The sequence below is a fragment of the Anolis carolinensis genome, chromosome 4 (assembly GCF_035594765.1).
Source record: "Anolis carolinensis isolate JA03-04 chromosome 4, rAnoCar3.1.pri, whole genome shotgun sequence".
In the NCBI taxonomy this organism is placed as follows: Eukaryota; Metazoa; Chordata; class Lepidosauria; order Squamata; family Dactyloidae; genus Anolis; species Anolis carolinensis.
In genome coordinates this window covers 67,048,595-67,065,873 of record NC_085844.1, presented here as the reverse complement: position 1 = coordinate 67,065,873, position 17,279 = coordinate 67,048,595, and the positions used below count along the sequence as shown (strand labels likewise).

The window sequence follows — 17,279 nt, the reverse complement described above, 5'->3', positions numbered from 1 at the left end:
GCCTTTGAAGACGGCCCGGAAGCTCCAACTAGTACAACGGGCGGCAGCCAGATTAATAACTGGGGCAGCTTACAAGGAGCATAACACCCCCTTGTTAAGCCAGCTCCACTGGCTGCCAATATGCTACCGAGCCCAATTCAAAGTGCTGGTCTTGACCTATAAAGCCCTAAACGGTTCTGGCCCAATCTACTTGTCCGAACGTATCTCCTCCTATGAGCCAGGAAGATCCCTAAGGTCATCTGGTGAGGCCCTGCTCTCGGTCCCGCCTGCCTCACAGGCACGGCTGGTGGGGACGGGGGACAGGGCCTTCTCGGTGGTGGCTCCCCGGCTGTGGAACACCCTCCCCAGAGAAATACGGCACGCCCCAACCCTTCTGACTTTTAGAAAAGCCCTGAAAACATGGCTATGTGCCCAGGCTTTCAAAGATTAAATGATAAAAGACGACCCCAGACTGATTTACGGCTACAGCACGAGGATTTTGGAGGAATAGATTTTAATCATATGTTTTATATTTTTATATTGTTTTAATTGTTTTATTGGATTTTCATTGCTGTTTTAATTATGTGCAGGCACTGAATTGTTGCCAATTTGTACGCTGCCCTGAGTCCCTTCGGGTGAGAAGGGCGGGATATAAATGTTGTAAATAAGTAAATAAATAAATAATGACAAAAACACCAGCCAGCCCAAACTAAATGCCAAAATGCATTTACTCCAGTCTTATTCTTTCTTGTCTTATGGTATCTGGCAAAGCGAGAGAGTATGTGTAGGCTACTCCATTCCACAACTGCATAAAATAACTTCATTAAATAATTATAATGACTTAAAACAACAAAATAATTAAAGTGTAGGAATATATACAGTATTATGGAATGCAGCCATGTTTAAAAAAATTATATAATTTTTTTTACAAGATCTGGAAATGCCTGGGAATAGTGATTCAATGTGAGAGGACAACAGTATCCATCCACCAATATCGATATCAACAGATCTGATAACATAATTTAAAGAAACTAATGGAGAGCAGCAAGGAAATTTGTGACATATAGTATCTTCCATCAATAAATAGCCAATTTAATGTCCTTTAAAAATCCAGAAGAATGATATGAATAGATGGATGGTATGATTGTCCAAATTCAAAATATGAAGAAAAAAGTCATTGGGGAAAAATGGTTGTAGATGCATCTTAAAATGCAAACTTTGGTACAATTTTCCAACTCAGCAACTCTTCAAATGGAATCCAGACAGCATGATCACAAAAAACAGTCTGATATCTGGCCCATTTCCTCATGAATATCATATTTATTACACAGTTTATTGCTTGTGATGAAAAGTCATTGCAGAACAGACTTAATAAAGGTACAAAAACAGAAGCAGACTATATGCAATATAAAAATATTTACAAGACTGCCATCCAGAGCTCTAAAAACAACACTCATTCAGATTTCCAAACAACTCAGAAGATTATTGCTAATACAAAGCAATACGGCAAGATGAAATAATTTTAAATGTTCAGCCAGACTGATGGGTTTTTACAAACTCACTTGATATTTTCTTGCTGCAAGGGCAAATTATAAGAAACTATATTGTGAACATCTCTCAGTAAAAATATTACCTTTTTCCCTACCCAAGCTCATCTATCAAAACTGTCAAATTGTGAGATAAAAGGTTCTCTTTGGGAGAAAAGTACATGGGGAAATGGAAGAGATAGTGAGGTTCTCAATATGTTCAGCTTCATGTATAACTCTTTCCAGGCTATGGGTGTTCTCAAATATCTGCAGTCAGAACTACTACTGATGATGTGATCTAGTAACATAATTTGGTAAATGCTTTCCTTATCTGGGGAACAAATGAGAGTGAATTGGTAGAGAAATCTGCATCCAATTAATTGGCAGTTTTTATTTGGCTAATCTGGAGTGACTTTCTATAACACCATCCATCAATAATAGAACACATACACAATTGTCCAGACCTAAATGCAAATGTTCCTTTAAGCTTAAGTGTATTACTTAATCAATGGGTTGAATGATCAACTCTTATATAATTTTCATTGATTAATTGAGTATGCACTATTTGGGACTAACAATGAAATGTTTGCCTCAGTGAGGATTCCATCTATGAAATTCTGAACAGCATTGAAAAACAGTCTTGACAGAACAAGGTAAGAATAGTCAACTGTTAACAAAGATTAGGTGTTTACTGAATTTTTTTTTAAAAAAATCTTGTAATGTTCTGATGTAAAAGAGTACTGTCAGCCCTCCACATTCATTGGGGATGGAATACAGGACCCCGTGAAAATGGAAAACCACAAATAAAGACAAGGCCTTTTTTTTAAGCTTAGAGAACATCCTTTTAGGAAATTCTAGATATTTCAGCATGATTGTATGATCAACTTCTGCTGGAAAAGGACCACAGACTTGCACTTGAGGACCTAGAGATTCCTAGACAGTTGTTCTTACTAGAAATCTCTACAGACTCCAGCATAACTGGAGGACATTGATCATAGAGTCACATTGGAGGACATGGAGATTCATAGAGAGAACATTTTGAATTTGTGAATAATCAAATCTGCAAAAGTCAAAACTGAAATTCTGGAGGGTTGATTGTAACATAAAGAAGAAAACATTTAATATAGAAATTGCAACCATGGAATGCTTTTTACAGGAAAAAAAACATGTTATTGCCCAGTGAAACTGCCTTCACAGTTTTATTTATCGTGATTTATTGTGCGTAAAAGGCACTAAACTTAGAAAGGTCCTGTCCCAATATCTATATATTAAACATGGGGTTTTAAACATGTAAATATTAAAGGCAAGGATATAATTCCTGGGATAAGTATATAGTACAAAATCAAAGCTGGTTTTTTCTTTTCTAATTTTTTGTTTGTTTCATTGAACCATCATTAAACTGCTAGGTATCACACATATCATACTTAGGTATCATACATATTTTTGTTATCTTTTAACTATGTGGTGTCTTGAGATCTCCACATAAATGTGCTGTGGACAGTTCACTTTTCCTGTCAAGAAGATCCTGAAGATCTTTCACCTTCCACTTCAGGCTTCTGTTTTCTCTGTCTAATTCCTTCTCTTCTGTTTTGAGGATTTCTTGTCTTTCCAAGTTCAATGCATATTCTGACTCTAATCTCTCCAACTGGAAAATATGAGGAGTGGTGGAATATATTAAGTGAAGAATGTAATTGATATAAGACACAGGTAAAATGAGGTGCTCATGCTTCTATAATAGTAGGCTTCAATAAAGTTGTGAAGTGGATCAATGACTCTCAAGATGTACTGGGTGTCATATAACCATGACATGTGGAACACTTTGAGAGCTGTTCATAAGTGTCTCATCTGAGGAACAGATGCATATCTTCACAGCGTTTTCTAAAGGAAGTAGCCAGTGCCACATCATTCTATTGCAGCAAAATGAAAACCATGCTGCAGTGCTATAAAATGTTATATAAAATATGGTTTTGTGAACTTCAGATCACTTGTAATGTACAAAGTGTTATCTGAAATTTCAAATATCTATGCAATACACATGGTAGGTGTAGTGAGTGGGGGCATTGCAGATTGTGGCATCACAAAAGCATAATGACAGTGACCATTACATTGATGAAGAGGTCATTCACATAACTCTTGCTGATAGTATATACATCCTAGCACTAGTAAGCCAATAATGTATATCTGTCACTTGGTGACTGTGGTGGATTAGTCCATGAAAGCCAGTGCTATAAGAAATTGATTAGTTGATAACCCTGTTGACTTGTGGCATGTATGTTTGTGTGTGTGTGTGTGTGTTGTTGTTGTTTTTTTTTTGCATGTACATGTCTCAACTCAACAGGAAGCATAAATACTTTAGTTCATTTTATTCTGCTTTTAGTCTTTCTTTCTACAAGTAACTTTGTAAAATGTGTTTTAAAATATGTTGTGTGTCTCTTATTGAGTGGATCAAATAAAGTAGCTGCATTAGTTTATTACACAAAATCTTCTGGGAAAGCCCTGAAAGCTTTTATGGCCATTGTTATCTAATTTATTCTGCTCAGGAAAATATGAGCAATGGAGTCAAAACTCAAGTAAATTGTTTCTTGGATTAGCAGTAGTCTTGGGATAAGAATGGACTATAGAAATATAAATGAAAATATGCCATCCTTTAATCTTTGGACTTGGCAGGCTTCACACTGTTAATCAGTGTTCGACTGTGAAGAGCAAATAATCAACAAAACCCTCAATAAATAACTAATAGAGATAGGTTTTTGAGCAGTAAATTCACATATTTCAAGCATATCCAAGAGAAGGTTAAGTCAAGGATGCGCCAAATTGTTTTTGAGAATTTTAAAGAAAAGGCCTGGTCCAAATAGATTGATCTCCTTGTAGCAGGAATCAGATAACAGGTAGCTAGCTATCAAATGCATTGCAAAGGTTAGCCATACTAAAAAGAAAATATAGCGCATCAAGAAATTGGAAAAGTTGGGAAAGCACATGATGTGAATACTTCTTTTTAAATTTGAAAGAAATAGCCCACTTGAAAACATTATATTGATAAAAGCAAAAGCCTTTAATATAAGATGAACTAGCTGCCTTGTAGACCTCAGATTTTGTTGTGAACTTCGGATCTTCTGCCTGTCTGTGGTAGTGGCCCAAGGAAAAGCTTATAATCATAGAACCCTTATGTTTAAGGGGATCTTGAGGGGCATCAATTTCAAACCCCTGGCATCAGAAATATACAAACAAAGCACTTCTGACAGATGGCTATCTGGCCTCTTTTTAAAACCTTCAGAGAGGGAGAGTCCACCACGGGCAGCACATTTCACCGTTGAACAGCTCTTACCACCAGGATGTTCTTCCCAGCATTAGGTGGAATCTCTTTTCCTGCAGTTTGAATCCATTGCTCCATGTCCTACTCTCTGGAGCAGCAAAAACAAGCTTGTCCCATCTTCAAGATAATATTCTTTTCAACTTTGAAGCATGGCTGTCATGCTACCCTTTAACCTTCTCTTTTCCAGGTTAAACATATCCAGCTCTGTAAGCTCCTGTTTTTCCATTTTTTAATCATTTTGGTAAGTGGTAAAAGGTCTGTAAACCTTTGGTAACTTGCTATTTCTGAATTGGCAGTAGCTAAGGTAGGCTCAAGACTAACACAAAAAAACTGTTTGGGTCCAAGGAAATTTTTGTCAGTAGCAAGGGGTCTGCTTATGAAACACAATCAGAATTCAAATAAGAGCAGTGAACAAATGCATTGAGATGGTTAGAAACGATAAAGAAAGTATGGGGAAATAGGGGAAAAGATATTTCACATAATGTGTACTGATGTAATTTTGCTTGTCTCACATTGAGGGCTAAGACTAAATGACTTTGAACTTTGGATGCTTTTTCAAACAACTTTGTTTGAAAAACAGTACCACTGGTTCCTCCAAGTTGCAAAAAACAATTGACTAATCTGATTTATACTTCTAGTATACAAATTTTGTATCCGTGGCTTCTGTGAACTACTCTTGACATGTATGATCTTGGATACGACACTATGTGCCGCAAATACACTTTGCCATACTGTTGCATATGTCTAGGAAAAACAGGATAGCCTATTATTCCTTTGTAACTTTTTCTGAGTAGTGAGTGGCCAGATGGGTTCAGGAAATTCTCAATGTATCTTTATGTGGTAGGGTGCTACCAGCTGCCATTAAAAAGATGACACCAAAAGAGGGCAGACACCCATTTGGGAAGACATAGATGAAAGGAAACCACTCCTTCTTGGGCTGGATCTATACTGCCATATAATACAGATTCAGAATGTAGATTAACTTGATTGAACTGGATTATATGGCATTGTAGAGTCATATAATCAAGTTCAGTGTATTTTATCTGCATTCTGAAACTGGATTATATGGCAGTGTAGAGTCGGCCTTAGATAGAGAGTGGGCAATAGGCCTTTGGTGAAATGCAGAATTCCATCTCCAGAATTCCTGAGGGAGAGTCAGAGATTGTTAGGAAGAACATATCAGAGTTGAATTTTGTGAATACTATGTCTGGCCTGCTGTACCAACATTTTGCTTCAGGGAGGAAGTGGGGCCAACAGAAACACATAGTAAACAGGAAGAGGAAAATAATTCGGGATCCACCAGATAAGTGACGTTTAGGAGTGCACATAGCAGTCTCCTCCTCCTTCTTTTGTTTGCCGCATGTTTCTTTTCCCCCAGTACCTCACTTCCTTGGCCTGGGCAAAACAGACACTTGTAGCATGCATAAAGAGGGGGAGGTCACCCACATGCCACTTCACTTACCTTGTGGATCCTGGTTCTCTTTTCTTTTTCTGTGTGCCATGAGTGTCTGTTCCACCTGGCCAAAGTAGGGGAAATGTGGGAAACCAAAACACCTGGCAGACAGGAAGAGGAAAAGCAGTTGAAATCTGTAAGGTAAGTGATATAGCAGGAGAACATACATTGATTCCTGTTTTTTTCTGGTACCTGGGCAAAAGATGCACTCGCAGCAGGAACAGATACATGTCTTCATCACAGGAAGGGGGAAAAGAACTGGGATCTGCAGAATAAGTGAAATGGCATGTGGTTCCCTCGCTCCCCCTTTTCTCTGGAACCATTGTGGGTACACTCCCTCCCCATGGACGACAGTGGTGATGAAGCATTTTCCTCATCCAGGGATATTTGCAGTTTTTCCACTTTTGCTATGGGCAGGGGTTGCCCCTATCCAGGGACAAGTCTTTTAAAGCTTTTAAAATAGAGTTTGCATGTAGATCTTTGATATTTATAAATACATTATTCAAACTGGACAACCACAGCTCTGTAACAAGAGATGGAACGCGAGGAAAGAAAAAGACTTGACCAAGGACTGAGTGAAATTCTATACTGTCTTACTCTTTAGAACCTAGCTACTTCATCACTTAATTGTACGTTTTAAACAATATAATGGGAAGATTTATTTTCAATACAGTACCTTTAAAAGACAAAAATCAATGAAACAATTGTGTTTTAGAAAGTGTACAGCTAATATTTCTCTAGCTCTGCCATCCTGAATGTACATTTATGCTCAGTACTATTTAAGACCTTAATGCTCTGTTTCATGTATAGTTTTGCAGGAACTCTCAATAACATAAATAACATTGGTACTAAAACCATGAAGCAGCAAATGAAATTACTTTGAATACATTCTCATGTGCATGAAAAGGATTCACCATTAAAAGCAATGATATAATTTAATGCATTTTATAGAAAATGTGCTTTTCCAATTGTCATCTCTTTGAGGATACAATGGTTCTTCTTTATGGTCTCTGTGAAATCACACATATAGGTTCTTATGTGCAGGCACAGGACAGCTCAGATTTCTCTATAACCTTAAGAACCCTCCCCTGGAAGATATATAGCCATCAGGTGGGGCTAGCACCTCGGTTCCTTTTCTCCACAGTGTTAGCAGAAGCAAGGAATTTCTCTTAGGTAAATTACCTACATTAAGTGTTTGACTCTGACTGACTTGACTATTCTCTTGCCTACTCCTACACTTGTCTCTTCATGTTGGCCTTTGGATAGTTTGACTTCTCTCCAGTTACTCCTACTTTGTGGTTTTCCTGTGTTTGACTTGGACTGTTTTTGACTACTCTTTGGCTGCCTCTTCAGTGCTAATCAATAGTGACCATTGAACTGGATGGACTATTCTTTCATCCTATTGCTTACAGCCTCCCCTTTCTGGCCAAACAAATCGGCCGTGTCGGAGTTGCCAGCTCCCACCACAATAGCTCCTTAGCCTTCTCAGGTGTGGGTTTTGGATTTTTGGGTATCTCCTGGAGAGGGAAACCCAGAAACTGGCTCCATGCCAAAAGAAGGCACATATTGTGGTTTGTGAAGAATCTGATGCTTCAGAGGATGAGGAAGGGGGATTTTGTGGGGTCTCAGAAGTGGGTTTGGGGGGATAGAAGTGGCATGGAGAGATGTGTTAGTGAATCTCCCAGTAGTTCTCAGGATGTTAGAGAAAGGGAAATCTGTTCCCATGAGAATCTGCCAGAGTTTGCTCCTGAGAGGAATTTGGGGGAGTGTGAGTTTTGTGCTATGTCAGAGAGGCTGCAGCTGACCAAGAGAGAGTGAAAGAAAGACTTACTTTTCCCAGCGGCTTTGAAATAAGCAGCGAAGAACCACGTGTATGAGGAGTGATGTCATGGGAGGGGACTGAGGCTTTTAAGTGGGCTCCAAGTAGACAGCTCTTTGTGAGAACATCGTGGCATTTCAAGTGGGAACAACTCTTAAGTTCTACAGTCTTGCTTCATGTGTTCAAGTTTCTGGATTTTGAGTCTGGCTCATGTCTTCTTGGTTAAGTTTCAAATTTCTGGATTGTATTTCCTGTTCATGTCTTCAAGATTTTTGGTCTGGTTTATTTTCTGTTTTGTTCTCAAGTTCTGGATATAACTTTGATCAAGCATATGGATTTTGCCTTGTTTCACCGTATTGACTCAAAGTGAGGTTCTAATTTTTTGAATTTATGTGGCTTTATTCATGAAACTGATTGTCAACTATACTCAGCAACTTTGGAGATTCTGGCTTTGTCTTTTTATTGTTCTTGTTTATTGTTCTTTTTCTTCTCTTTATGTCCTCCTTAATAAACTTTACTTTGTGGATTCTCTCATTCCAGTGTGGTGTCTGGGTGAAAATATGTCCCACGGCTGGGTCACAACATCCTACGGCCTTCTAACTGTCCCAACTGGTGTCAAAACGGCAACAAACCTCACCTGCACCTGCACCTGCCCCGCCCCTGTGTGATGCAGCTCCACTTGACTCTCAGGTGTTGCCTCCCTTGAAGTATGCCCCTACAAGCGCCTCGTGTGCAATGCCTCCTCCCTCTATTATGGAGAGGCAAGAGCATTACTATGTAAGCAGCCACCAGATGGGGGTTCTGCTGCCTTCGGTGGAGAGGCACCAGTGGCACTCCCCCATCCTAGGCGTTTCAGGGCAGAGGTACCAGGACAAGCCCTGTTCAGGGAGTTCGCCTTAACTGGATCATGGCTTGCGTTATTCCCCTTCACCATCACGGGAGTCTATTAGCAACTTTTATCTCAGCCTTTGTCAGACATCATTTTGAGACTCTCCTTGCAGGGAGGCCTTTTATGGCATGGGATCTGCAGTGTATTATCCGGCTGATAGGGGGAAGTCTATTACTCTGGAGGTATACCTCCAGTTGGCCATGGGTACCACTCAAGGCTTTCCCATTATGAGATTTTGGCTGCCTCTCACCACTATGGGCGTCACTCTCAAGACTCTGCTTATCACTGCCCCAAAAGCCAGCCTCCTGTTTGGCTTGTTTGCAAAAACCATGTAGTCGCTTATTAAATGCAAGACAAATGCACTGCAGAAGATTGTACCATCACTGGCACATGCTTCCACCATGGATTGCAGACAAGATGTGTAGTGAATTGGGGGCAGGGAGCAGAGAGACAGAATATTTTTTTCATAGCATAGTATTTTCTTCACCTATATATTTTGGATTTAGCACATTCTTGATTTATGATTAAGCATTGGAAGGTAGCCATGTGCTTCATTTGCAGGCCTGATTGCTGAAGCATGTTTCTGTGGAGCTGCAATTGTGGAGGGTAAATAGATTAATTATAGGAGTTGCATAGTCTCTACCACTTTCAAGGAAAAGTATTTAGAATCAGAGTATCAGTTGGAAAAATGTATGAAGATAATAGTATGCTTTAGTATACAAATTTTAATCATTATGTACATAGGATTTGGGTAAACCTACCTCTGCTTGTAACTGCCAGATCTTCAAACCTTTTGGGGACCTGACTTCAGAGTCTTTCTCCAAGTATTCTATTTTTTTTCTCCACATTAGTCTGATCCAAATCATTATGTATATAGAACTGAAAGACAAACATCAGTTTTGAAAAAAGGCATACATTACAAATTTTCTAATAGTAAATGACATCGTCTAGTTTGCCAAAATATGTCATGGAATAAGTTACAAAAGTCTCTCCATGAAAAGTAACTGTGAATTTTGTTGGGAGTTCTGATTCTATGTAAGTGAATTTAACACAGAAGAATAGAAAACTTTGATAGTATGGTTAAAGGAAAGAAAACAACAGATGCTTCATTCAATTTATTTCCAATGTTTGGGATATTGGTAGTATTGTTTATGTAGACAAAATAGCAGTATTGTATCAAGCAAGAAATTTAGCAGATGTACACATCTTGGAAATATTTTGATATAAGCAGTATCATATATATTTGCAAATAATATAATAAGGTATCTTCAGGTTTGGAGGAATAGCCAGGTAGATGGGACAAAATACCAACAGAATGGGGAATGGCTGTGGGAGGGAGGACCAAAAAATCAGGTGAAGATGAGGAAAGGAAAGATGACTAGTGAAGGAAGCATACCTGAAGTAATATATACAGTGCACCATTTTCTGCAGTACTCACTTGAGGACAGCAATGTGTCAGATTAAAAACATGTGCTGCTTAATCTTTAGTAATGAAATATACCTATTCCTATCTTCATTGGATTGGATCCAGACTTTCCTTCTCACGAACAGGTTTCTTCTGACCATAAGTTTCTGTTCCACATGAAAAATTGTACAGGAGGAATGAAAGGGGGGGGGGGCAATTTTTATCTGTTTTCTCCTCCCTCTGAAGTACTTTACATTTCAACAATGTACTTGAATATTAAAGACCCTGGGAACATTATACCAGGGTTGCTGAAGACCATAGAAGAGGAAGCATCACTATGGCTGAAGCTACAATGCCTATAATACAGGGTGATTGTGATGAAATGCATCACATAAATTAGATAATAACAGTGGTGCTCTTGATCCCTATGCAATATGTTTTGAAATAAAAATGAAACAAATATGTCTTGCAATGTTAAATGATTAATCTTTACAAATCTCAAGTTTTGCATAGGTCATGAAGTCTAGGAAACGGTTTACTGGGGGAATTTCAATTTGTATTGAGTTAGATAAATCCATGGCTAGATAAATTATTGTACATTCTAAAAAACCAAATGAATTCAGAGAGGCAGTTGATGAGATAAAAATACACAATAATTTCTTCAACTGGATCTGATGCTTAAGAGAGTCAACTCTCTTGATTGATATTAAGCTGTAAAATGCATCCATCCTGCTATATCTGCACAACTCAAGTAACTCTAATATGCCAAAAAGGTTTCTGAAATAAACTACACTGGAATCCTTGGGGGGAAATCTTACTGTTGCAAGCCCAGTTACCCCATTCTTTACTCATATTTCACTACATTGTCAAGTTCTGTATGTTTTCATGAACTGTGGTTTGATTATCTTCTTAGGCAATCCCATGTTATCCAGGTATGATGGCCTTCCAAGTGTAGGGTCTTGGTGGTGGGTCCACGGGTGACTGTAGAGACCTATTCTTGACCTGCATGTTCTTCCACATTGAGGACATCCATTTCCAGATGGAAGGCAGTTCTGATTAGGGTTGTCTTGATGCTCCTTCCTCTTGACACATTTCTCCATTTCGCCCTCTATTTAAGCCTCTTCGAATTCTACAGCACTGTTGGTAACAGCTGACCTCCAGATAGAGCATTCGAGCTGAAGCTTCCTGGTTCTCTGTGTCTATGCTACAGTTTTTAAGGTTGGCTTTAATCCTATCTTTAAATCTCTTTTCCTGTCCATCAACTTTCAGTTTTCCATTCTTAAGTTTGGAGTACAGTAACTGCTTTGGGAGATGGTAACCAGGCATTCAGACAACATGGCCAGTCCAGCGGAGTTGATGGCAGAGGAGCACCGCTTCAATGCTGGGGGTATTCGCTTCTTCCAGAACGCTGACATTTGTCTTCCTGTCTTCCCAAGAGATTTGCTGGATTTTTTTGGATGCAACACTGATGGAATCGTTCCAGGAATTCCAGTGACGTCTGTAGACAGTCTTCGTTTTGCATGTATATAACTCAGTTAGGTGGACAATAGCATTATAAACAAGCACCTTGGCATCTCTATGGATGTCCTGATCCCCAAACACTCTCTGCTTCATTTGGAGTTCAAATGGTGTTGTATTTCAGTATCAATTCTAAGCTTGGCTGAGTCCATTATCAGATGCTGTAAATCCCATGTGCACTTAGGAAGTGGAATTCCAATGTTGGTCTGTATGCATACTTACACACCAATCATGAATATGTTCTCCATCTTCCTTGAACATAAACTGCTGTTGAGTGCCACCTGGCTTACTCTCAAGGAAACATGCAACAGCTGGGCTTTGTTGACTTGGGAGTCAAGTGGTGGGGGCAACAATGGTGACAAGGAGAAGAGAGGCAAAACAGCTTCCGGGTGCAGGGCACTCTCTCATGGGTTGTTAGTCTGCTTAAAATATACATAAACACACATACCCTTTAGCTTTTCACAGAGGAAAAAACTCTGTACAACCTGCCAACATCTGACCTGTGATTATGGCAAAAATGATGAAACAGAAAAGAAAAAGAAAACTGAGTGAAAGTAATCTCAGTTTGCTTGAGAATATAGATGAGGAGAGGAGTGGAGAGGAGGAAAATCATACTAATGTATACCACTTGACTACTAAAATATCAGAACTATAGTAGAAGGGACCCATTGCACCAGAGAGAATAGTGGAAAAACAGCAGGAAAAAATTGAGAGGCATCGGGAGTCCATTCCTATTAATGAAAAGGTGTGTTCCACTAAGAATTGAGATGCAAAATAGCAACAGGGCAGACATGAAGTTGTCTGATAAGTATTAAATCAACAGGCTATTATTTTGCTATGTCTAGCTACACTAATTCATATTTCTCATGTTCCAAGCTCCTATAATATATGTTTTGCAGCTTTAGATTTTTCTTTCACTCCTGAGCATGTGAACAGCTGAAAGCCTTGGGCTTGACTCATTTGTCACAGCACTACTGATGGCTTTTGGATGCCACCCTACTTGGGAGTTGCACCTTCTTCCTCTTGTTTCATTTTAGATTGTCTCATCATAAGATTTTGATGGTAAAAGACATTCAAAGGGGGGAATGCTGAACCTCCTCCTGTACAGTCCTAACAAGTGTTAACTATATGCCACTATCATTGTCTCTAAAAGATCCTTTGCCAATGTCATCCCCACTAGTGCTTCTGCCCTGTAGCTGTTTAGCCTGTTTAGTCTGGATTCTCAGCAAAAGTCTGGGGAAACTCCACCAACAGCTCTGTTGCCATCAGGATACCTTCTTGTCTCACAAGAGCATGCAATTCCACCACATCAGAAAGGTGGCACCATTTGTAGACTGCTGTCAAATCCTGAGCATAAAAACAGTGGGCACCTCCCCCCCCCCCCCAAAAAAAATTAACCTGATTCATCTCAACTGCTTTTGAGAACATCTCAAATTGCTATTCCAAAACTAAGCACAAGAAAGCTGGGACCCCTGATGTTTAAACCGAATGGGATTTTGAAAATCATTAGCATGCTTTTCTAGCAGATGATTGGATTATGACAGACAAAACCAGCAGGGGTGGCAATAGTAATACATTACACAAACTGTGTTCAGAACCGTATGTAAATGGTAAAAATTGTTTTAGGCAAAGGGATTATAGCAATTATTTCTTCTAATTTAATTTTAAATCTCCAAAGGGCAGCTGCTTTGGAGCATTTTAAACCAAAAAGATCTGAAGTAAAACATGAGCTTTCATCTCTTAATTTGCCTCAATGACATCCTAACTTTGTAGGAAGCAAGACGAGTGTTCACTAATTCCCACATGTGCTTCAAGGTTTCACAACAAGATATTTGGTTTGCATTTCAAACGGCAGTGCTGTGCCTCCATCTAACACAATGCTTTAATGGTACTTGAAACAACATAATATTGCAGAGGCTCATTACCCATTCTTTACAAATAATGCAGAAGTGACAGAAAAAAATGCTTGGTCTCCATCAGTTCAAGCTAAACTTGCTTGTTTGTTACTTCAAGAGAATTCTTTTTTGCCATATTCTTCTTTCAGACATATGGAGCTTTGACAGTCCTTGGAGGAACTAGTCCGACTCTCAAAACAGCTGGCAAAATACTATTCCTCCTTTATTCTGGGTAGCATATTTTTCACATATGAAACAGGGTGACAGTGTTGAAGTTAAGAGAAATCTGACTTACAGCAAAGCAAGAATTTTTTTTTAAAAAAAAGATAAATGTGTTTCAGAACAGGGACAGTAGGGAGAGTTCTTAAACATTTTGGATAATTTCCAAATCAACCAAGTGCAAAAGTGTGGTGGTTGATGATCACTGACTCATGTTACTTTGGGAATTGTTTAGTGTGCCCTTTTTGTTGGTTTTGTGTTTCAGATGCTGAATTTTATGTGTGCCCCCCCCCCCACTGCTATTGAAACTCTCTGGGTAAATATTCAAATTGCCTGGATTTCACATTTTGCTTCCAATGACATCTGATGAGAACTGAGTCATATGTAGATTTAAATAAGTTCCTGTTTTTGTTTTGTTGTGATGGTAGTTTTCTTTTAAAAAAAACCACCAAACAAAACAACTCTGTTCCAGTGATAATCTTCTCTTTTTTCTTTAAATTGTTTTATTTATTTATTTATTTATTTATTTATTTTATATACCGACTCAGCAATGTTGCAGTAGTTTGTGTTGTCGAAGGCTTTCATGGCCGGGATCACAGGGTTGTTGTATGTCTTTCGGGCTGTGTGGCCATGTTCCAGAATACTTCTGGAACATGGCCACACAGCCCAAAAGACATACAACAACCCTTGCAGTAGTTTACTTCAAGAAAAGCCCAGCGAAGTCATTTCAGAATGTTGCAGTATGTAAAAGCTTGGGTTGCAAGTGAGACAATGAGACAATGCCTTTAATTTTATCAACACTTATCAGTATAGCCATCTGACTGCTTTCTAAGCTGCTGTTGTAACTCACCTCTCTTGGCTGAATGAAATAACTTTCCTAGTATAAGCATTTCACAGACAATGAATGATGGACATGATTATTTTTAAAAATGCCCTGTTACAGCAGCCCAGACAAATATTTTCATATCCTGCCAGTGATTTTTCTGACACAAAAAGGCTCTGTACAGACATATTGTCTGTTTCCAGCAAACATCCTTCAAAAAAAAAAAAAAAGAAAGAAAGAAAGAAAGAAAGGAAAAAACCCATTTAAAAACCCCTCAGAAGAACAAAAGAAAAGTTTGAAGTTATATTTGAAGAGAAAAAGAGCAAAAGGTAGGCAAAGACCATTTTTATTAATCAAAAGACAACGGTTAAGGATCTGACTCTGGAACCAGCATATTCATTATTCTATCAACTGTTGGACTCATTATAAAGGAACCCCAGCCAGGAATTGAATCGTAGAAGAAACTAGGGTTGATCGAACTCTACAGTCTTTACATAGGATGATTAAACACATAGTACAGGAGTCTGTGCCTTTAATTGCTAGAACAGGGGGCATTTTCTGCTGAATCCTAAAAACAGTGTGAAATTATAAATGGTGGAAGGAGGAGTTTGACCTTTATTGGTTGGAAAGAGTTAGAATTTGTATTTAAAGCTCTCTTCTATGTGATAGAAATATATTGGGCTTAGCTACCAAAGAATTGATACATGTACAAGAAGTAGAAGGGAATAGGTTATATATTTGGAATGTGAAAAAACCTAGCAGTTAGAGGGGAAACCAATAAAGAAGCAGTAGCAAAAAGTTGTAATTCAAAGAAATATAGATCCTGTTTAGAATATCTAGGCACATGGGAAGCTTTTACAAATTTGAGGTATAGTGATCTCATCCAACATTCAATGTATGCCTGCAGAAAGTACTTTAGTAACCAAAACAAAAGTTACAGTGTGATTAGAGGAGGAAAAACAAAGGACAATGGCTCAGTCATAGTCTTGAGTTGCAATACAAGGTGATTTAATACTGCCCTTGAGTGGTAATTTTGTTTTGTAAAGACAGGTGAAAAATGAGTTAGGCTATTGATATTTTAACATAAACTTGAACACATTGCCTTTCTATTGTATTTTATCTAAAAGGAAGGGGATCAAAATAAGAGTTGCATGAGAAGATGGAGACACTAACGTAAAAATGTCATTTTAACTATATCCTGTAGGACACAGTTCTAAGCTACAATCTGTGTCACATCTCAAGATTAAAATTAGTTACATGCTGAAAGCTATTTTAGGTAATTTAACCAGTGTTACTAAAGTGTATACTCCAGAGCATTCCTTAACCCTTTCAGGTGCTCTAGAATTGCAAATTCTATGGTGGTCATATATGTCTACTAGGGTTGGGCAAAAAATTCGAATCCTTCTGATGTCGTATCCAATTCGTATGTTTTGTCACTTTTGAACTGTGTTTAGAAAAAGGTTATCCTGTCGTATGTATCCCACGATATCGAACCCTTGATTGCCAATTTTTCGAATGGTGTCGAATGTTTCGGAGGGGGCAAGCATTTGCAAAGGGCTCCTGGACTACTTGACTGCTTATGGGGCGCTTTAATCCTCTTTGCAGAACGAGCGGGGAGAGGTCTGGGTGTGCTGGAGTGCTTGGCTGCTTGCAATGGGGCGCTTTAATCCGCTTTGGAGAACGAGCGGGGAGAGGTCTGGGTGTGCTGGAGTGCTTGGCTGCTTGCAATGGGCCGCTTTAATCCGCTTTGGAGAACGAGCGGGGAGAGGTCTGGGTGTGCTGGAGTGCTTGGCTGCTTGCAATGGGCCGCTTTAATCTGCTTTGGAGAACAAGCGGGGAGAGGTCTGGGTGTGCTGGAGTGCTTGGCTGCTTGCAATGGGGCGCTTTAATCCACTTTGGAGAACGAGCGGGGAGAGGTCTGGGTGTGCTGGAGTGCTTGGCTGCTTGCAATGGGCCGCTTTAATCCGCTTTGGAGAACGAGCGGGGAGAGGTCTGGGTGTGCTGGAGTACTTGGCTGCTTGCAATGGGGCGCTTTAATCCGCTTTGGAGAACGAGCGGGGAGAGGTCTGGGTGTGCTGGAGTGCTTGGCTGCTTGCAATGGGCTGCTTTAATCCGCTTTGGAGAACGAGCAGGGAGAGGTCTGGGTGTGCTGGAGTGCTTGGCTGCTTGCAATGGGCCGCTTTAATCCGCTTTGGAGAACGAGCGGGGAGAGGTCTGGGTGTGCTGGAGTGCTTGGCTGCTTGCAATGGGCCGCTTTAATCCGCTTTGGAGAACGAGCGGGGAGAGGTCTGGGTGTGCTGGAGTGCTTGGCTGCTTGCAATGGGCCGCTTTAATCCGCTTTGGAGAACGAGCGGGGAGAGGTCTGGGTGTGCTGGAGTGCTTGGCTGCTTGCTATTGGGGCGCTTTAAACCTATATCCCAGGATCTAGTTTCAGATTATC

The 17,279-nt window shown here is 39.5% G+C and overlaps 1 protein-coding gene across 3 annotated transcripts in view; it reads right to left on the bottom strand.

Annotated features, from left to right (window-relative positions):
- Positions 1 to 1,282: 1,282 nt before the first annotated feature.
- ccdc102b (coiled-coil domain containing 102B) overlaps positions 1,283 to 17,279 on the bottom strand; it is a 34,104-nt gene continuing 18,107 nt past the window's right edge. For 2 of the 3 annotated variants that reach the window (XR_010006062.1, XR_010006063.1), the window contains 3 exons: positions 9,741 to 9,858; positions 6,281 to 6,372; positions 1,283 to 3,150 (listed from right to left, as the gene is read on the bottom strand). Coding sequence is in view for 1 of the 3 variants with exons in the window: in XM_062980574.1 (XP_062836644.1) it covers positions 9,787 to 9,858 (72 nt within the window). In the remaining 2 variants the exon portion in view is untranslated. The remainder of the gene's footprint in view (positions 3,151 to 6,280; positions 6,373 to 9,740; positions 9,859 to 17,279) is intronic. The other variant, XM_062980574.1, reaches the window with a different exon arrangement.